The sequence below is a fragment of the Falco cherrug genome, chromosome 4 (genome assembly GCF_023634085.1).
Source record: "Falco cherrug isolate bFalChe1 chromosome 4, bFalChe1.pri, whole genome shotgun sequence".
In the NCBI taxonomy this organism is placed as follows: domain Eukaryota; kingdom Metazoa; phylum Chordata; class Aves; order Falconiformes; family Falconidae; genus Falco; species Falco cherrug.
Genome location: NC_073700.1, coordinates 44,666,696 through 44,686,989, shown reverse-complemented (window position 1 = coordinate 44,686,989; position 20,294 = coordinate 44,666,696). Strand labels below are relative to the sequence as shown.

The 20,294-nt window shown below is 66.4% G+C and overlaps 2 protein-coding genes across 2 annotated transcripts; one reads left to right on the top strand and one right to left on the bottom strand.

Moving 5' to 3' along the window:
* Positions 1-468: 468 nt before the first annotated feature.
* On the bottom strand, positions 469-3,925 carry GTPBP3 (GTP binding protein 3, mitochondrial). Its single transcript, XM_055708000.1, has 9 exons — positions 3,835-3,925; positions 3,079-3,314; positions 2,347-2,433; positions 2,042-2,244; positions 1,869-1,941; positions 1,638-1,781; positions 1,327-1,492; positions 939-1,217; positions 469-863 (listed from the first exon to the last, which is right to left on the bottom strand). The coding sequence occupies exons 1-9, from the start codon at positions 3,870-3,872 to the stop codon at positions 632-634; spliced, it is 1,458 nt and encodes a 485-aa protein (XP_055563975.1). The 5' UTR covers positions 3,873-3,925; the 3' UTR covers positions 469-631.
* A 3,092-nt stretch (positions 3,926-7,017) lies between these two features.
* ANO8 (anoctamin 8) lies at positions 7,018-17,618 on the top strand. The gene is made up of 17 exons (XM_055707971.1): positions 7,018-7,297; positions 9,999-10,109; positions 10,448-10,580; positions 10,656-10,794; positions 11,319-11,415; positions 11,901-12,017; positions 12,096-12,223; positions 12,464-12,625; positions 12,809-12,961; positions 13,055-13,181; positions 13,285-13,340; positions 13,422-13,496; positions 14,194-14,865; positions 14,959-15,150; positions 15,228-15,359; positions 15,683-15,793; positions 15,912-17,618. The coding sequence occupies exons 1-17, from the start codon at positions 7,198-7,200 to the stop codon at positions 16,587-16,589; spliced, it is 3,183 nt and encodes a 1,060-aa protein (XP_055563946.1). The 5' UTR covers positions 7,018-7,197; the 3' UTR covers positions 16,590-17,618.
* The last annotated feature ends 2,676 nt before the right edge of the window (positions 17,619-20,294 follow it).

Genomic DNA, 20,294 nt, shown 5'->3' with positions numbered 1-20,294 from the left:
CCCCTGCACAGCCTGGCTGGGGGACCAGGGGGATCTGCTCGGTGCCAGAGGATTTCCTGGAGCTTCACTATAAAGAATCTTGGACCACCAGGCACATCTGCAGCCTGGGAGCCCCAGATGGGGCAGGGGGGAGAGCAAAGTCCCTGGGAAACCCCCATCTTCGGTGCTGAGTGCAAGCGCTGGGGGGATCCCACAGCTCCCCAAGCTGGGGACCCTAGGGGTCCCAAGTACCCAGCGCTGCATCTCTACGGCTGTGGGTGCAAGGATAAGCCCCGCCAACACGCTGAGCCCCGCATCCCCCACTCCACGGTGTGGAGGGGGATGCCCCAGGGGGAGGTCAGGGTGACTTTTCCCTTCCAGTTGCTCCAGCTCCTTGTTTGTCCTCCTGGCCAGGAAACAGGGCCGCTCCCAGTGTTTTTTTCCATGTCTGGGGCTCAGGTCACGATCCCTCCGGCTAGGAAAACACTACAGCCCAGCACAGGGACACCAAGCCCCACGGCACTGGGGACCAGGGAAGGGGAACGACACCAGAGCTGCCAAAGGCACCACGGTTTAATACCAGCATGGAGCCAAGAGCTCCCCTGCCCACGGTCCTCAACACTGGCAGTCGGGGGGACCCCCGCTGCCCTCCTCACTTGCCAACACAAAAGTCCCTGAAGATGATGTCGAGGACGTCCTCGGCACCCACGTGGCCGGTGATGCGACCCAGATGCCGCCGTGCCAACCGCAGCTGCTCGGCCGCCAGCCCCAGGTCCCACCGGCGCTCCCGGCCATACCGCACCAGTGCTGCCACGCAGTCACCCAGGTGGAGGCTGTGCCGGCTCTGCGTCAGGCTGGGCGAGCCTGCCAGGGGGTCCCCGCACCTGGGGGGGCAAGAAACCAGCCTGCAGCACCCCCCCGGCCAGGACAGGGTGGCCGGCGTTCCCCCCTATACTCACAGCTGTGCCAGCTGCCGTGCCAGCAGCTCCAGGAGGTGATCGAGCCCCTCGCCCGTCTTGCAGGAGAAGAGGATGGTGGGGGGCAAGGTGTCCCCCCGGGTACAGGCGTCATGCAGGGCCCCCTGGCCCCCCCGTAGCAGGTCAGCCTTGTTGAGCACCAGGATGCAGGGAGTGGAGGTGGGGGGCAGCAGGGACCCCAGGGCAGCCCCCAAGGCGGCCGGCTCGGTGGGCACCGCCGTGGCATCCAGCACGGCCAGCACCAGGTCTGCTTGCTGCAGCCTGGGGAAGGGGGCAACAGCGTAGGGCAAGGGGCTACATCTGCCACCTCCCAGCCATCCCAGCCCCTGCAGCAGGGGGTACCCCCAGACTGGCCACCCCCCAGCCTCACCGGTCCCGTGCACGGCTGACCCCTTCCTGCTCGACAGGGTCGGTAGCATCACGGAGCCCGGCCGTGTCGCTCAGCACCAGTGGGTAACCACCAACGTTCAGGGCCACCTCCACCACGTCCCGCGTCGTCCCTGCCACCGGCGACACGATGGCTGCTGGACGCTGGCCTGCGGTGTGTGTGACATGACAGGGCTCAGGGGACAGTGCCAGGGACCCCCTGCCCTCTGGGCATCGGGGACGGACGGTGGGCTGCTGTCCTCAGGGAGGGGGAGCCTCGTCCAGGCTGCCAGCAGCCCCCCGCGCCCCGCTCACACAGCAGGTTGAGCAGGCTGCTCTTGCCCACGTTGGGGGGGCCGGCAATGACAGTGTGGACCCCCCCGCGGAGCAGCTCTCCACGCCGCCCGTCCTGCAGGTGGGCACCGATCTCCTGCTCCAGCGCCCGCACGGTGGCATCCACTGTGGGGACAGAACAGGGGGACATGGTGGGGAGGGACAGCAGGGACAGGGTGTCTCAGCACCTCCCCCCACCCCATCAGCCCTCACCTTGGGACAAGACCTCTTCCTCCACATTGTCATCCTCGCTGAAGTCAATGTAGGCTTCAAGGTGGGCGAGAGCCTGGAGTGGGATGGGAGGGTCAGGAAGAACAGCCCAGCATCATGTCCCCAAGCCACCATGCACCAGCAGAGGACTCCAGGCAGCCGACTGCCATCCGTACCTGGGTGAGGGTCTCGCTCCAGCGCTGGTAGAGCCGGCCCAGCTCACCCTCCATCTGCCGCAGTGCCTGCCGCCGCTGCGCCTCTGTCTCCGCCCGGATCAGGTCCCCCAGCCCCTCGACCGCCGTCAGGTCCAGCTTCCCACGGCGGAAGGCTCGGCGCGTGAACTCCCCCGGCTCGGCGGGACGCAGCCCAGGCAAGCGCCCTGCCAGCCCCACAGTGAGCCCCCCTCCCCAAGCAGGGGGCACCCTCCAGCAGCACCCTGAGGGGCAGGACCAGAGGGGAGGGGAGGAGGAGGGAGCCTCACCCAGTGCCCGCAGCACCCCGCTCACCACCGCCGGCCCCCCGTGCACGTGCAGCTCGGCACAGTCCTCCCCGGTGAAGCTGTGGGGACCTGCAGAGCCGGGACATTGCTTGGATGGGTGCTGGCTGAGCCCACCACTGGAAGCTCACCCCCAGCCGCATCCGGCACACCCCATCCCTTCCCCTCCTGTGGCAGCACGCGTGCTTCGACCCCCCAGGGATTTTGGGGGACTCAGAAGAGACCCACACACACTAGCAGCTGTACTGCAGCTATACAGGAGCGGTGCAAAGGGACCAGAGTTGAATCAGGAGCATCCCCATGGGCATCCATGCTGAGCCCACTACACGGTGCCAGGGAAGCCAAGAGGGGCTCAGCCCTGCCTGTGCCGGGCACCAAGACCCCCGCTGGGTACTGAGACCCCCACCAGGCACCGAAACCCACCACCATGCACCAGGATCCCCACCACCATCCACCAAGACCCACCACTGGCCACTGAGACCCACCACCAAGGATCCCCACCACCACTCACCAGGATGCCCTACCAGGACCCCCAGCACAAGGCGCCAAGACACCCAGCACCGGGCACCAGGATCCCCGGCACAACACGCACCGGGAAACACCGGGAAATCCCCAAGCACCGCCCACCGGGAACCCCCCCATCACCGGGACCCTCCCTAGCACCACGCGCACTGGGACCTCCCTGCACCGCCCACCGGGACGCCCCCCGACCCCCACCTGGGAACCAGACGACGAGGCCGCGGTCAAGGGTCTCGGCGGTGGCGGGGTCGCGGATGCGGCGCAGGGCCAGCAGGCGGGGCGGGGGTGGCTCCCGCCGCCCGGTGAGGCAGCGCAGGGCCCCGCAGCTGCCCGGGCCGCTGGTGCGGATCACGGCCACCGCGCACCGGCCCTGCCCCGACGACACGGCGAAGATGGTGTCCCCCCCCGCCGCGGAGCAGAGGCGCCGCGCCCACCTGCAATGGGGGGCATGGAGCAGGGGTCCCTATCCGCACCCCATGGAGGGGGGGATCCCTATCCGCACCCCATGGAGGGGGGGGTGTCCCTATCCGCACCATCCCCCCCCCCCCGCCATGGGGCTGAGAGGCTGCTAATAGCATCTCTGCCCTGCTCCGGCAGTAGCACTGCTTAAGGCATGAGGACAGATTTTCTAAGTCCCCCCCGTTCACCCCCCGGGACGCCTCCCCGTGCACCCCACAGACACACATCCCACGGGGGTGCAGCCCCCTCCCTGTGCCTTCCCCCAAGAGCAAGGGGTGCAGCTCTTCTTTCTCCATCCCCACCCCCCACCCCAAGGTTGCACCCATTCCCCTGCAACCTGCCAAGCAGGCAGAGTGCAGGGGTGCCCCCCTCTCCCGCCGCCCCATCCTGAAGGTGCAGCCTCCGCCGTGCTCACCCCTGTGCGCACCCCTTCCCCTGCACCCCGTCCCCAGGGTGCCACCACCCCGGAGAACCCCCACCCCGGGGTGCCCTCACCTGCGCCCCGCGGCGCCCAGCGCCCTGCGCAACGCCATGAGCCCCCGGCGCACGCCGCCCACACCCCGCGGCGGCCTCAGCGCAGCGCCTAGCCCCGCCCACCTGCTCCCGCTGATTGGCCATCGTGCAGAGAGGGGCGGGCTTCACCCCTGCGGCCCCGTTTCTGATTGGTCAGCGTGCCAGCAATGACTCCGCACCGCCTGCAGCTGGGCAGTCGATCGCTTCCGCCCGGCGAGGGGCTGTCCGGCCCCGCAGGGGTCCCTGCCCGCCCCCTCCCCCCCCCCTTAGGCTCCTGCCTGCCCGCGCCGGCCGGGCAGGGCTGCCAGACTGCAGCCCCCCGCCCCGGACCCTCCCAGGCGCTGCACGCCCCTCGCCCCCCGGGTGCTGCCCCCGCAGGGTGCTGGGTTGCAGTAACCCCCACACACACCCCGGGGGTCCCCAAGGTATTGCGGGGCCGCCCTGCGAGTGCGGGGCCCGGCGGGAGCCGGATACCCACGACCCCCGGCTGCACCCTAAAAATGCCCCTCCCACCCCCCCGCCCCAGTGCCGTAGGACCCCGAGCTGTTGGGGGTCCCGTGTCCGGAGGAGGGGTGCAGCACCTGCGTGTGTCCCCCAGCAGAGCCCACCCTTACTCAGTTCCTTTCCCACCGTCCCCTCTGCACCCGACGCTGTCCCCGCCCCTCGGGGGTAGGGGTCCCCTTGCCCTCTTGCCCCCACTCTGGCACGGGCTCTCCAGCAGCACTTGAGCTTTTTGAGGACCCCTGCCCCCCTGGCGGGGGCCCTGCACTGAGCACCCCACACCCCACGGTGGCTGACCCCCAGCTCCTCACCCAATGAAACTGGAGCCGCTTTTCCTCCAGAGAACCCCCACCACATCCCGGGGGTATCACCCCCACCATGGTGCCTGGGGCTTACCCCTGGGCTGCGGGGTGGGGGGTCCCACCAGCTGCCCCCCTGCCACGTGCACCTGGGGAGAGCCCGCAGCCGCCCGCGGCCCTGCCGCTCAGTGAACCATAGAAATTTTCCCCAAGCACCGCCAGGCTTCCTTCCCCCCATCCTGCATCCCACTCCCCACTCCCCGTTGTCCCCCCTCGCCCAGGCCTGGGGGACCTTATCCCTGTCCCCCTCCCCTCCTGCTCAGGGCTCATGGACTGGGGGTGGGGGGGTGGAGGCAGGCCAGCCGGTACACAGGGCTTGGGGTACCAGCAGCCAGGACCAAGGGCCCCCCCCCCTGCTCTGGGGGTCTTCACCACCCCCCCCACGACAGTCCCCAAAATTTTGACTCAGTTGTTGGTGGTTTGGTGGTAGCTGGGGCCTGGGGAGGGCTGTGGGCACTGCAGTGGGGGGACAACGAGGACAGGGACGGGGATGGGGCGGGGGGGGGGGGGGGGGGCACGACAGCCATGTAGACAAAGGCGCTGGAGCAGGGAGGAGCCAACAGCAGCATGGCTGGGATGCTGGCAGGGATACAGGCAGGGGTGCAGGCAGGGATGTTGGAATCCCCAGGATGCTGGACACTCACTGCCACCTCCTCTGCTGAATCCCTGTGGACACCCCCAAAGCCCCCGAGACCCCCATGCTCTGTGGGCACGGGACAAGGTCCAGGAGCTCAGAGCGGCCACAGAGCATCACCAGGGAGTGGCCCCAGCTCTGGGGCTAGTGGGGGTGTCTCCTGGGGGGCTCTGGGGTCCTCGGGTGCATGCTGCCCTGCACACACCTGCAAGGCCCCAGCGCAGACCCTGGGTGACCAGTGCAGCCCGGACCTTCTCCCCACCCTGGGGTGCAGCTCTATGGGCCCCCCCTTTCCCCCCAGCTCTGAGCAGCTCAGCCTTCTCCAGCCCACCAAGCAGCTGGCCCTGGCCCATGGGGGTCCCAGGAGGATCTAGGGCGGATTTGGGCTCTGCCAGACCCCCTGGGCAGGGGTAGCGGGGGAGCACCCGTGCCCAGCCAAGGCAGGGACAGTGGCCAGTGGCCTGTCCTGGGAGATGTGCCAGCCTGTGTCCCCCCCCCCTCCAACTGGGGACAGCTCCTTGTGGCACCCTTCGTCAGTGCTGGCACCCAGCCCCTGCCCCAAAATAGCCGCGGGCCTGTGTGGGGAAGGGAGGGGGGGGCAAGCGGGACCTGGCACAGGGGTGCCCCCCACTCCAATGCCCACACTGCCGAGGGGGCTCACAGGGGGCCCTGGCCAGGCTGTGCTGGGCCCCAGGACCCATGGGGCTGAAGGGGCCCCCCCGCCCCGAGGAGGGCTGTGAAGTGGGTAGCAGAGGAGGGCTCCCAAAAGGTCAGGGCGGCAGCGTGCAGCCCCGGTCGGGTTACCGGTGTCCCCCCCTGCCCAGGCACTCCAGGGAACAGCCTGACCCGCAGGGCTGGGTGCCATGCCGGGGCCGGGGGGGGGGGGATGGGGGGGGCACGGGGGCAGGGGGGATGGGGGGCACCCTGGGGGCAGGCAGGGTAGGAGGGGGTTGGGGATGCAGGGGCAGCCCGGGGTGGGGGATGCTGAAACATGGGGCAACCCCGGGGAGGTGTGGGGGGAGCAGGCAGGGTACAGGGGGTTTGGAGATTCAGGGGACAGTCCCGGGGGTGGGGGCACTGCGGACGTGGGACAATCCCGAGTGGGGGGTGCTGGGGACATCGGGCGGGGGGCTGGTGGGGACACTGCAACCAGGGTGGGATGCTGGGGACACGCAGCCGGGGAGGGGGGACGCTGGGGACACGCAGGCAGGGGAATGCTGGCTGAGGACATGCAGCTGGGGTGTTGATGGGGTCACGCAGCAGGGGGGGATGCTGGGGACATGCAGGCGGTGGGGGGGTGTTGGGGACACGCAGGCGGTGGGGGGGAGATGCTGGGGGCATACAGTCGGGGGGGAGGGGGATGCTGGGGACTTGGGGCAGCGCCGAGGAGGGGTGGGCATAGTGGGATGCTGGGGACACGCAGTCGCGGGGGGGATACTGGGGACACGCAGCTGGGGTTTTGCTGGGGACAGGTGCTGTGGGGGACACGCAGCGGGGTGACTGCTGGGACACGCAGCCGGGGAGGGGGATGCTGGGGATACGCAGCTGGGGTGTTGCGGGGGTCACGCAGCGGGGGGAATACACTCCGCGCCCCCCCGCGGGGGGCTGAGCCCCCGCCCCGCTCCCCCAGGACCACCCCACGGGGCGCGGCCGGACACGCGTGGCCGGTGCGGCGGGCGCTGGGCGGCGGCGGCCCCGCCAGACAATTAAAGGGGCCGGGAGCGCGGCGCCCCGCTCCGCCGCCTTTGTCCCTCCTCCCGCCCGGCGGCGGCGGCGGCGGCTCGGGCGGCAGCGGCGGCAGCGGCCCCATGCACCGGCCCCCGCCGCCCAGCCGCCGCCGAGCCCCGCGCCATGCCCGAGCCGCCGCTGGCAGCGCAGGACGGCGACCGGCCCCGGCGGGCCGCGGCCGGGGAGGAGCGCACGGAACCGGCGGCCCCCGCCGGCGTCCTGGGTAAGGTGGCACCGGGCGGCGAGGCGGGGGGGCGGCTGCGGGCCGGGGGGGCAGCTCCCTGCGGCTCGATGCGGATGTCGGCGGGGCCCGTCCGGGATGCGGCTCCCCGGGGATGGGGGGGGAGTGGGCTCTGAGCACCCTCCGTGCTCCCTCCGGGACAGCTCCGTGCCCCCCCCCCGGCGTTCCATCCCTGGAGGGGGACTGGGGGGTGCTGTGGTTCTCCGGGGCCCAGGGATGTGCGTGTCCCTCCCCACCCCACCACTGGTCCGTGACCCCCCGGAATGGGGTCCACGCACAGGTCTGTTTCCCCAGAGTCGAACCAGTGCCCCCCCCCAGCACCGGGTCCATGCACCCCCTGTGTCACCTCGGGACCGTGTAGCTCCCCCGGGAAGGTCCATTTGCCCCCCTGAGACAGGCCCATGCCCACCTCCGACCAGCTCTGTGTCCCCCAGGACAGAGATTGGCAGCAGGTGCAGTACAGGGGGTTTGAGTCAGGGTCCCCAGGCTGGGGGTTGGGGTCTCCCCCCCCTCCATGTGGCCCCGGGGGGCAGGTGACATCCCCACGGCCGGGCTGGGGTCCACCGGGTCAGGCGGTGCTGGCAGGGCCCACTGCCCGCGTGCCACCGAGCGGGACTCCCGCCCGCGGGTGGGTGACCCACTTTGTGCCCCCCCGGGACACGGCCGCCCGTGGCAGGCGGCATCGCCGCCCCCCCAGATGCCTCCCTCCGCGGGCTCCGCTCGACAGCGGGGCAGTGCCGTGCCCGTCCCCGCACGCTGCAGCTCCCATGACCTTATCCTGGTGAGCCAAGGTGAGCGGCACGGCCCCGGCGTGACGGGGGAGCGGGGGGCCGTGGGGCATGATGGGGGGCACAGGTCTGGGGGTGGGCTGGGATTCTGCGGGGCTCCATCCCCGCGCCCTGCCGGTGGACCCCTCGTGCCAGTTTGGTGCTGGCACCGGGGGCTGAGGGGGCTGGGGGCCGCTCTCGCTGGCAGTGGGGCCAGGAGGACCCCGCGGCTGCAGCGGGGCAAAGGCAGGGTTTGCCCCCCCCATGCCCAGCCAGGGCGGGGGGCAGAGCAGCACTGGGGACTCCCCTGCAGCTTGGCCACCTCTTTTCCCATGACCTTGGGCAGGGAAGGACCCTCCAGCACCCAGAGCCGAGGCCTTGGCGTGGGCGCCTTAGGGTGGACACCCACCCCGGCATCACTGTGCTTTGCACGCGGGTGCACACGCGTGTGCGGGTGCTGCTGGCTGCCTCCGCCGCTGCCCGGCCGAGCCCCCACGGTGCCCCCACTGTGCCACCTGCGCTGCCGGCCGGGTTACACCACTCCCGGCGTGGTGTAAATAATTCAGGATGGGTGAGATCACCCTGCCGGCATCGGCGAGCTGCCCAGCGAGCGCGGCCGAGCCACCGCCACCAGCACCGTGCCCCTGCCCCAGCACCCTGGCAGCCTGGGCCTGCGGTGCAAGCTGTGTCGTGGGGTGCAGGATCGGGCCCGCTCTGGGGGTGGCTGGCTGGCAGCCTGGCGCTGTCCCTGGCCTTCGCCCACGGTGCCAGGACAGGGTGGCCTTTCAGAGCTGGGCGCCGTGGCCCTTTCCTGGCAGCGGCTCAGGCGATGAGTTTGTTGGGTCTCAGCCCAGGTGGTGGGACCCTGCTGTGCTGCCCCCAGCTCAGGGGGGTCTGGGGGGACTAGACCTGGGGTGCATTCCCTGGGATGAGCTACCGGAGCAGGTTTGGCATTTCCTGTTTTTCGGGGCCAGCCGGTCCTGGGGTGAGCGGAGTTTCCGGAACCCAGGGACCTTCCCAGCCCTGGGGCAGCTGGAGAGGCCATGACATCCCCGGGCATCATGACATCCCCCCCCCCGGCATCGGTCAGCCCAGACAGTCCTGGCTCTGCCACCCTGGCTCCGGAGGGGAAACTGAGGCAGGGAGGTAGCTGGGCACACTGCCAGCGTGGGGCTGGACGACACGAGGTGCTGTGGCAGGCACCCACTCCAGCACCACCGAGGAGCCTCATCCTGTCATCCCTGCCAGCTCCAGGCAGCGTTTTGGGATGCACCTGGTCCCTGTCAGCCCCAGGAGGTGCGATGGGGACGCTGGGCATGGGGACAGCCTGTCCCCACGGTGTGGGCACCTCGCAGCAGACAGGGGCCATGTCCCTGCACTGGCCCCTGCCGGGGGGCGACAAGGGGACCCTGGGGACTGTCCCCATCCCACCTCTCATCACGGCGGCACGGGGCCTCCCTGGGTTTCCATGGAGACCGGCTGCTTTTTCACTCTCCCCATTTTTCCTGCGGTTTCCCATCTCCCGTAGCCGCAGCCCTGCAAGATCCTGGCCCTGCCGAAGGGCTTCGGGCAGAGGTGAGCAGCTGGGGGGTTGCAGGGGGGCACCCCGGGGCTCCCCGCGGCAGCTGGCACCTCAGGGGTGCCAGGACACATCGCCAGCTCCTCCCCGGCAGCTGTCGGGGCCTTTTTGGGCACCCTGAGCTGCTGGAGGAGAAACCTGAGCCAGGGCCAGCGTCACCCTCACCACGAGGGAGTGGGGCCGTGACCTGGCAGTGGCTACCGCTGGGGACATGTACCCGCACCCATCCCATGCGCTGACAGCTGATTCGGTGCTTGGGGGTCTGGTTCCCAGGGCTGTGGGTGGGGGCTGCCCCACGCGGTCCCGTGGCTGCTCACCCCCTGCCTCCCTCTGGCAGATAAGCTCTTCGGGAAGCGGCTGCTCCAAGCCGGGCGCTACATCATGTCCCACAAGGCCTGGATGAAGACGGTACCCACAGAGAACTGCGACGTGCTCATGACCTTCCCGGGTAGGGAGATGCCCGGGGGCAGGGGCTGATGGTGCCGGTGTGGAGCGGCCGGATGGTGGCACAGAGCTGCAGTGGGGATGGAGGATGTGGGGAGGGATTTGGGACATGGGGAGGGATTGGGGACATGGGGAGGGATGGGGGATGTGAAAACGGGTGGGGGACATAGGAAGGGAAGGAATGGGGGATGTAGGGAGGAATGGGGGATTCGGGGAGGTATAGGGGATGTGGGGAGGGATGAGGGATGGGGGACGTGGGGAGGGACAGGGGACATGGGAACGTGTGAGCACCAGGATGGGCTGCGCTGGGGGACGTGGACCATGCTGACCATCACCGTCCAGACACCACTGACGATCACACGCTGCTCTGGCTCCTGAACCACATCCGCCTCGGCATCCCCGAGCTCATCGTCCAGGTCCGGCACCACAAGCACACCCATGTCTACGCCTTCTTTGTCACCGCCACCTACGAGAGGTAGGGTCCCAGCCACATCCTCGGTCCCCACTGTGTCACCCGCCATGTCCCCAGCTGCGTCCCATCTCCCTGCAGTTTGCTGCGTGGGGCTGACGAGATAGGGCTGCGAAAGCCAGTGAAAGCTGAGTTTGGCGGAGGCATGCGGAGCTTCTCCTGCGAGGAGGATTACATCTATGAGAACATCGAGAATGAGCTTTACTTCTTCACCTCTCAGGTGGGATGCAGAGGGACGTGAGGCAGGGATGCGGGGATGCAGGGATGTGGGGATGCGGGGATGCAGGGATGCGGGGATGCAGGGATGTGGGGATGCAGGGCAGAGATGTGAGGACATGGGGCAGGGATGTGGGCATACAGGGATGTGGGGATGCAGGGATGCGCGGGTGTGGGAATGCGGGGATGCAGGGATGTCGGGATGTAGGCATACAGGGCAGGGATGCAGGGACATGGGGCAGGGATGTGCAGGTGCAGGGATGTAGGGATGCAGGGATGTAGGGATGCAGGGATGTAGGGATACAGGGACATGGGGCAGAAAAGACAGGTCCTGTCCCCCTCCCCAGGTGAAGAAGGGGATCAGGGAGCCCCAGCCCCACTGCAGACTGATCCAGCCATGCCCCACGCCGCGTACAAGGCGGGTGTGGGGAGGGGACAGGGGCTGGGGCTGCGGGTGTGGCAGGAGAGGGGTCGGGAGCTGGGCAGTGGGACCATTGCCCGGGGCTCAACCCCACTGCGGTGCTGCAGGAACGGCAAAACATCATCAGGTACTGGCTGGAGAACCTGCGTGCCAAGCAGGGCGAGTCGCTGCACAACATCCACTTCCTCGAGGGGCAGCCCATCAGTGAGTACGGCACGGCACGGCACACCGCGGGACAGCACATTGCGGCACAGCATGGCACACCGCGGCACGGCACAGCACACCGTGGCATCACACAGCACACCACGGCACGGCACACCACGGCACAGCACACCATGGGACAGCACGGCACACCACAGCACGGCACGGCACTGCCACCCCACTGCCTCTCGCCCCCTGCCCGAGCTGTGCCATGGTAGCCCCGGAGGACACAAGCCCAGCAAAGGTCCCCTGTCACCACGTGTCCCCATCCCCGGGGCTGTGCGCCGGACAAGGGTGGTGGGTGGGCAGTGGCTGTGCTGTGGCTGGGCACAGAGGCCCGGTGTGCCACGGTCACCCCAAAACCATCCCCCCTGTTGTGCTTGCCCAAAGCCGTCTGCGTCAGGGTCATCCGGGGACACACGTGGGGGGCTGGGGCGGGCTGCTGGTGTCCCCCCAGCCCATCCCTCAGCCCGTGTCCCGCGGTGCAGTCCCAGAGCTGGCAGCCCGCGGCGTCATCCAGCAGGTCTTCCCGCTGCACGAGCAGAGGATCCTCAAGCGGCTCATGAAGTCCTGGGTGCAGGCAGTCTGCGAGGCTCAGCCACTCGGTAAGGTATCGAGGGGGTGGCATGGGGGGGGAGGTCTGGAGGTCCCAGCCCTGCTCACACCCTGCTTGGCCCCTCCAGATGAGATCTGTGACTACTTCGGGGTGAAAATCGCCATGTACTTCGCCTGGCTGGGCTTTTACACCTCGGCCATGGTGTACCCCGCTGTCTTTGGCTCCATCCTCTACACCTTCACTGAGAGTGACCAGGTGAGGAGGGTCAGGAAACGGGGTACATCCCTGTGTGGGGGTTGTGGAGGGGTTTCCATCCCTCCTTGCTCTGGGCTTTCCCTATGATGCTTTAATGCTGCAATGGCTGCTGAGCTGGGAGGCTCCTGAGCCCACAGTGGTGGGGCTGGGGCAGCACCATGTGGCTTCCGAGGGCTTTGGGGGGGTGTTGGGGACAGGAGGGGACCGACCCTGGTGCAGTTGGTGCCACCCGTCCCACAGACCAGCCAGGACATCTGCTGTGTGGTCTTTGCCATCTTCAACGTCATCTGGGCCACCCTCTTCCTCGAGGAGTGGAAGCGCCGTGGGGCCGAGTTCGCCTACAAGTGGGGGACACTGGACACCCCGGCCGAGTCCATCGAGGAGCCCCGGCCCCAGTTCAGGGTGAGCCCTGGGGAGGTGCAGTTCCCATGCCTGGGGGGTGTCCTTGGGGCTGGGGTCTGGCTGAGCCCTGCTGACCCTGACAAGCCATCCAAGGGGGTCTGTGCTGGGTCCCACCAGAACTGGGGTCACAGAGGGGCTCCTCACCGCAAGGAGGGTCACACACTGCTGTACCCCCCCCATTAGGGCATTAAGAGAATCAGCCCCGTGACCAGCGCAGAGGAGTTTTACTACCCACCATGGAAGCGCCTGCTCTTCCAGTGCCTAGTCAGCCTCCCCGTCTGCCTCACCTGCCTCTCCTTCGTCTTCCTCCTCATGCTGGGCTGCTTCCAGCTCCAGGTGGGTCCTCATCCTGCCCACTCTGGGCTGCCAGCCCCCTCTGTGCTGACCCTGACCCTGACCCTGACCCTGCCCCCCTCCTCACCCCTGCAGGAGTTTGTGCTGAGCATCCAGGAGCTGCCCCGGATCATCCGTTTCCTCCCCAAAATCATCCTGGCTGTCATCGTCACTGCCTGCGACGAGGTTTACAAGAAGATTGCATACTGGCTGAACGACATGGGTGCGTGGGGGCAGCACCCGGGGGTGCTTCTGGCAGGGTTGGGTGCTGGGTGCTGGGACCCCTCCCTGAGCCCCACGCTGACACCCCTTCCTCTGCTTTGCAGAGAACTACCGCCTGCAGAGTGCCTACGAGAAACACCTCATCATCAAAATCGTCCTGGTGAGGGGGACTGGGGGAGGGGCAGAGGGACCGGGGGGGGTCCCGGCAGCTGCCCTGTGCTCACCCCCCCCTCCCCCCCAGTTTCAGTTTGTAAATTCATACCTGAGTCTTTTCTACATCGGTTTCTACCTCAAAGACATGGAGCGGCTGAAGGAGGTAAGGGCCATGCCCAGGGGCGGCGGGGCCAGCCTGAGCCCCCCTGGCGTCACCTGGACGGACAGACAGATGTCCTCGAGCCACCCCTGCCACCACCACCCCCGCGCCCTCCCGGGGGGCCGGTGTCCCCACATGTCCCTGTGCTCCTGGCCGGAGGCTGCGCCAGGTCCCCAGCTCCTGCTCCTGCTCACGGTCTCTCTCTGTCTGTCTGTTCTTCTGTCCCTTCCACAGCTCCTGCTCATCTTCTCTCTCTCCCAAAGCCTCGTGCGTCAGCTCAGAGAGGCTCTCCTTCCCTTCATCCTCCTCCACCTCCACCTCTCTCTCATCTTCTTTAAGGGCCTCCTGGGCTTTTGCTGGAGACTGGGAGTATCCAAAGTAGGAGCGGGGAGGGACCCCCCACCTCGGGACCCCCACTGCCCCCGGGAGGGACACAGGTGTCCCCAGCTCTGCTCTGGCTGGCAGTGGCACGCATGACCCCAGCACCGCTGAGGTCCCATCCCATCCATTGTCACCGACAGGGCGGGGGGTCACAGGAGGGGGGGGACAGGGCTTGGGTGTCCCACTCCGCCAGCATGGCCTCGGGGAGGAGCAGGGACCCCGCAGGGGCAGGCGATGGGGGTGCAGGGACACATGCACCCTGCCCTGGGTGCTGTCCTCCCTCCCCAGGTGACAGCGTGTGCCCCATGTCCCCGTGCAGATGCTGGCCACACTGCTCATCACCCGCCAGTTCCTGCAGAACGTCAGGGAGGTGTCACAGCCCCACCTGTACCGCCGGCTGCGCCGGGGGGACCTCAGCCTCCGCAGCCTCCGCCAGCTCGCCCACACTGTCCTCTGCCTGCTCACCCCCCGCTGCCGCCCCCCAGCCCCCCCTGAGGGGTCTCGGGGGGAGAAGAAGTGTCTGAACGGGGGCTGTGGGGTGCCGGAGGAAGAGGAGGAGGAGGAAGAGCGGCGTGAGTCGGACTCGGAGGAGGAGAGCGCCCTGGATTGCGGGTTGAAGCTGAAGAAGGTGAGCTTCATCGAGAAGGCAGAGCGGCGCGGTGGGGAGCCCGGCGGCCCCGAGGATGAGAGCTTCCTGGAGGAGGGCAGCCCCACCATGGTGGAGAAGGGCATGGACCCTGCGTCTGTCTTCGAGCTCTGTGAGGATGAGGATGAGGCCGAAGGTCCCCCTGGCAGCCCGGTCAAGGCGGCAGAGCCGGCAGTGGTCCCACGGGCTGGCCGGAGGAGGCGGGGGGCTGAGAGTCGGGAGGAGGAGGAGGGAGAGGAGGAAGGGCGGAAGCGCAACCGGGCGTCGTGGATCGACCCACCAGAGGAAGACTACTCCACGCAGCTGACACAGGCAGAGGTGGAGAGCTGCATGAAGAAGTATGAGGTGAGTGGTCCGGGAGGGCACAGGGACAGTGGGGTGCAGTGTACCCCCACAGCCCCATTGCAGTGCGCTCTTCCTCCACCTCCTCCTTGCCAGGACACCTTCCAGGACTACCAGGAGATGTTCATCCAGTTTGGCTACGTGGTGCTCTTCTCCTCTGCCTTCCCCCTGGCTGCCATGTGCGCCCTAGTGAACAACATCATTGAGATCCGGAGCGACGCCTTCAAGCTGTGCACGGGGCTCCAGCGGCCCTTCGGCCAGCGTGTCGAGAGCATCGGGCAGTGGCAGGTGGGCTGGGGGTGGCGGGGGGCCCCGGGGGGGCCCAGCTGGCCAGGGTCTCATCCCTGGCACCATGACTCTTGCAGAAGGTGATGGAGGCCATGGGCGTCCTGGCTATTGTAGTCAACTGCTACCTGATCGCCCAGTGCGGGCAGCTCCAGCGCCTCTTCCCCTGGCTCAGCCCCGAGGGAGCCATCATCTCCGTGGTGGTGCTGGAGGTACGGTGCACCTGCCGCCCACTCCGTGGCTGGCTGTTCCACTAGGGTCTCCCTGCGCGTGACAAGGTGTCATCTTGGCTCAGCCAGCCGAGGATTCCCGCAGACCCTCCCTTCCAGGGATGGGGGTCTCAGCCCTAAACCCTCTGCTGTAACCCCAGGCAGCTCCCTGCAGGCGGTGGGTGCTGCCGAGCAATGCGACGGGCCAGGGTCCCCCAGGCTGTTATTGCAGGGTCTCTCTGGTCCCCTATCCCTGGTGGGGTGCATTTTGGGACGGGTGGTGGCCGGGGTGGGGATGCTCAGCCGGACCCATGTGCCCCCTCCAGCATTTCGCCTTGTTCCTGAAGTACATCATCCAAGTGGCCATCCCCGACATCCCTGCCTGGGTAGCTGAGGAGATGGCCAAGCTGGAGTACCAGCGCCGCGAGGCCTTCAAGGTAGGCGATGCCAGGATGGGACCTTCCTTGGGGCCGAGCACACAGTTGGGACCCCCTGTCCCCGGGGCCGGTGGGCTCCCCAAGGTGTCCCTGGGGCTGACAGGCTCCCCGTTGACAGAAGCACGAGCGGCAGGCGCAGCACCACTTCCAGCAGCAGCAGCGGCGCAAGCGGGAGGAGGAGGAGCGGCAGCGGCACGCTGAGTACCAGGCTCGCAAGGAACGCGAGTCCAGCCGCGACGATGCCAAGCCCGAGGCTGCTGGGCAGGACCCGGCCCACGAGAAGAGCCAGAGCAAGGGGAAGGGCTCCGGGGGCAGCTCGCATGGCTCCGACAAGCCCAAGCGACCCAGCTCCCTCCTGGCCACCAACAACGTGATGAAGCTGAAGCAGATCATCCCTTTGCAGGGCAAGTTCCTCTCCGGGGGGGCCGGGGCCAGCAGCACAGCCACTGCCAGGTCCCCCCAGTCACCCACTGGCAGCGAGAACAAACTCCCCGGCTTCCTCAGCTTCAAGTTCCTGAAATCCCCTGAGACTAAGCGGGACGCAGGGACCGAGAAGGTCCAGTCGCCCACCAAGCCATTCAATCCCAGCAAGCTCTTCAACTTCGGCAAGTCCGAAGGGGCTGGGGGCAACGGTGCTGTGGCCACTGCCTCCCCCCAGCCCCGGCCCGGCCCCTCGGCAGACACGGGTGAGCGGCTGGTCCCCAGCAAGTCCCATCTCAACGGGGTGCCGGAAGAGGGGAGCCGAGAGGAGCCAGATAGCCGGGCAGAGGACGAGAGCGGGAGCTATAAACTCTAACCGGACCTCCCGGGGCTGCCCGTGCCCTCCTCCAGGCAGCCGTGGACATCGTCCCCCCCTCGCCGCCCCTCGCTGTCCCCTGCTGCAGGGAACGCAGGGCTGGTGCCAGCGCTGGCCCCTCGCTCTGCACCATCCCCCTCTGCCGCGTTCCCTTGCATCCCTCCAGCCCCTCTGCTGGGATCTGCTGCCACCCCAGCCCCAGCGGGGGTCCGGCCGCATCCTGCACCAAGGACCTGAGCGAAGCGCCATCGGTGCGAGCAGCAGCAGGGTCTGGCCGCAGCTTTGGATGGAGCATCCCAAGAGGTTTCCCTCCTGCAGCTCTTCCCGTGCTCACCGGTGGGAGATGCCCCGGTCTGGTTCTGTGCCATGAGCCTGGGGTCCCGGCCACCAGCATCACCCCAAGGAGTCAGCAAAGGGAGATGCCATGGTCCGGCCCAAGGAGACACAGGGGAGCGTGGTGCTGCCATATCCCCCAGGACCAGCCCGCCAGACTCAGCACCACGTCTCCCATCGCGAAGCGATGCAACCACAGTGCTCGTGGGAGCGGCGGCGAGAGGAGCTCCACTCACCCGTGCCTACAGTCCCCGCCGCGCAGCCACCGCCCGGTGTCCCGCCAGCACTGGCGCCTTGCCCTGCTCCGTCCTGCTCCTGGCAGCCTCCGCGTGGATTCCTTCCCAGCACCGGGACGTTTTCCTGCCCGAAGCCCGGATGGCCGGGAGGGAGGGGGGTGAGCAGCGAGCGCCAGCCACCTGGATTCCCATGCATGGGCAGCATTTCTTGCACTAAAACCAAAACAAAACCCAACGCGAGCGACTCTCTCCCCTTCTTCATCCGACGGCTTGAGGCAGCAGAGGCGAGAGCTGGCACCAGTGCCACGGTCAGCAGAGCCTGGCCAGGTGTGGGCAGCGGCCCCAGCGACTGCAACACGAGCTGGGATGGTCCCTTCCCCTCTCCACTTTCTTATTTTGTGGAATTATTTTGCAATAAGGCACTCGCACGTGGAGGTCATGCCGGAGCCCAGGAGAAGGAGCAGGGCTGGGGGGGGGGGGGGGGGGGGGGGGGAACGTGACCTCTCCACAAGGGAGGGGTGGGGGGTGGGAGCAGCTTGGCTTCTGCCAGGGCAAAAAGGGTTTGCCATCGCTGGGTCTAGTCGTGCTTTAACAGCCGCTGTCCTTGCTCCGACTGCGTGGGGAGGAGGCTGCTCCTCGCTTTTCAGTGGCTCTGCTCGGTGCTGCTTTGCTTTAGGGGGCAGGACGGGGTGGTGGCACCCCAACGCGGTGCCCACAGCTGACATGGCTGGGGACATCCAGCCCTGCCAGCTCCCTCCTGCTCCTGACCACCACCTCTGCTCACTGCCCACCAGCCACCAACCATTTCCAAAGCAAATGGGGGGGGTGGGGGGGGTGGCAGGGGGCTGCTGGGAGCCGGGGGGGCGCCTGGGCGGCCACCCCATCACTGTGCCTGGTCCAGGCCTAGGCGGTCACACAGGGTCTGCCACCCCTCTCTCCCCAAGGCCTGGGCTGTAGGAAACGTCAGGTTGTTTTTCTGCCCCCCACCATCTCTTTCTACACGTCATGTCATTTTTTTGGGGTCTTTGAATCAAGCCATTTTATACAGCAATAAGGGCAGGAGGCGGTGAAGGCTTTACCTGCTGCTCCGCTCACCTGCGCTGCAGCATGGAAGCCCAAGTGCCACCGATGGTCCAGCACAGGCAGGGAGATGCTCTCTGGGGCCAAGGGCACCATCCCCATCCCCACCAGGGTGGGCTCCCAGTGGGGGCGAGATCCCCACGTTAGCTGGGTACAGCCCTGTGCTTTGCTGTCCCCAGGGCCAGGGCTGGCTCCCCACAGACAGCCCCGGAGGTCGGGCAGAGCCCCCTCCCTGGGGCATACGACGCTCCTGGTCCCCTCCTCACCCTCCCATGCCAGCCCTGCCCTCTCCTGAGCGCAAGGAGCCAAGGATGTGGGAGAGGTTTCTGGGGCAAGGCCAGGGAAAAGGGAGCGTTGGGAAACTGGGGCACATGGGTCCCCAGAAACCCAGTGAGCCCAGCACCACCACAGCCATGCCCCAGGGCGGGAGCAGCAGCGCGTTGTGCAACAGCAGGAGAAAAGACCCCAGCCTGTCTGGGGGGTACTAGGTGACCCCAAACATCCCTGCCTCGGCTTGGCACCCTGCTGCCTGGTCCTTGGGGCTCTGTAGAGCCCAAAGATTGCCCCACGCCAGCCTGCCCGCACCCCGAGATGGGGCAGGACTGCAGGCGACGCACGCAGCGCTCTCCCTTTCTCCATCTCATTTAATTTCTCTGCTTGGGTTTGGCTGGTCGGGGCCAGCTCTGATGCGCTATTCCTGAACACACGCTGGTCTTAAAGGGAGTTTCTTTTGGCCCATTTCCCTCCTGAGAGTAACAGTCCTGGTACCATCCATTCCTGCCCCACTGCTGGAGGGGAGGGCAGGGTCCCAGTGCTGCCAGGACCCTGCAAGTCCAGGGCATTTTTAAACATTTCTCTATACAAAGTATTTCTACAAACAGCCGCCTGTCTGGTATCTCACTCTTCTGGGCAGTTACTGTACTAAGGAGGGAAGAGTTAAGTTGGTTTGCTTGGTTTTTTGGTTGTGGGTTTTTTTTCCGTTCTGTTTTATTTTTTTTGAAATTAAAAGAAATTAAGGGGGTTATTTATTTCTTTTTAATTTATTTTGTCATATTTTTGTAAAACCTGCAGAAATGCAATAAAAATATATTTCAACAAGCCTGAGGCGTGGGGTAAATTAATTGCCTGCAGCAGCCTGCCCAGCGCATCTGCTCAGGGGACAAGGCTCAGGTCTCCTGTCCCTGGGGGAAGGTGGAAGGGGACGTGAGAGGACTGTGAAGGGTGACAGCATCCCTAACGCAGGGCAAAGCTCCAAGACAGCAACACAAGGACAAGCCCCACCGGCGGGGTTCGACACAAAGCACCCTCCGTCAACCCCACCTCGTGTGCACGGTCAGGCAGAGTAAGAATGAAGAAAGTTATAGTCCTCTAAATTCTGCAAATTTATTATACACAGTATCAAACATGGAATAGTTTAAAAATAAATGCAAAAAAATCCAATGGCCATGACATTCAACTAACAGTGTATTTACAGTCACTCCACGAGGGCAGCCCTTCTGCCAACATGCAGCTTTCAAGAAAAAAACCACCTCCTCCCAGCCCCACAAGACAATATTTTTTTTTTTTTGCAAAAGAGGAAAATTCAAGTTGCAAAGACAGGTTGGAAATAACACAGACTCAAAAGCTCGACGCTGCATTGCAAAAGCCAGCCTGGGATTGCATGTGCTGAACGGACCAGAGGAGTTAAAAGCAGCTGCGGACAACAGAAGGCTCCAAGCCACGCTCAGACACCCAGCAGCGATGTGCAACCGGACAAGGATGGGGCGGTTTTCAGTAAAAATACCCAATAAAGCTCATTAATGGCACACTGTGTGCTGATTAATAAGAAATGAATGCGTTTGGAAATCAGCACAACTGTAGCACGGACAAGGCAGTGACTCAGCTCTGACCATCCATTCAGATCTCATGCTATTTCTTACAGTAAGTGATTAGTCATCCCATAACCCTGCATCCCAGAGAGCCATCAGTAAGGAACAAACCCGCTCTCCACCAGCTCACTCCGCTGCCTCGACGCTCCTCAGCCCCTCACCTCTTTTCAATCACACACATCTGCTGC

What these genes read in the sequence shown, in the direction of transcription:
- ANO8 (XM_055707971.1), top strand. Translation starts at nt 7,198, where the DNA reads ATGCCCGAGCCGCCGCTGGCAGCGCAGGACGGCGACCGGCCCCGGCGG. An exon ending in ATACTGGCTGAACGACATGG is followed by an intron (nt 13,182 to 13,284) that starts GTGCGTGGGGGC and finishes TCTGCTTTGCAG; the next exon opens with AGAACTACCGCCTGCAGAGT. An exon ending in GCTGCATGAAGAAGTATGAG is followed by an intron (nt 14,866 to 14,958) that starts GTGAGTGGTCCG and finishes CCTCCTTGCCAG; the next exon opens with GACACCTTCCAGGACTACCA.
- GTPBP3 (XM_055708000.1), bottom strand. Translation starts at nt 3,872, where the DNA reads ATGGCGTTGCGCAGGGCGCTGGGCGCCGCGGGGCGCAG. An exon ending in CTGGGCGCCGCGGGGCGCAG is followed by an intron (nt 3,315 to 3,834) that starts GTGAGGGCACCC and finishes CCCCCATTGCAG; the next exon opens with GTGGGCGCGGCGCCTCTGCT. An exon ending in GTCAGCCGTGCACGGGACCG is followed by an intron (nt 1,218 to 1,326) that starts GTGAGGCTGGGG and finishes CCCCTTCCCCAG; the next exon opens with GCTGCAGCAAGCAGACCTGG.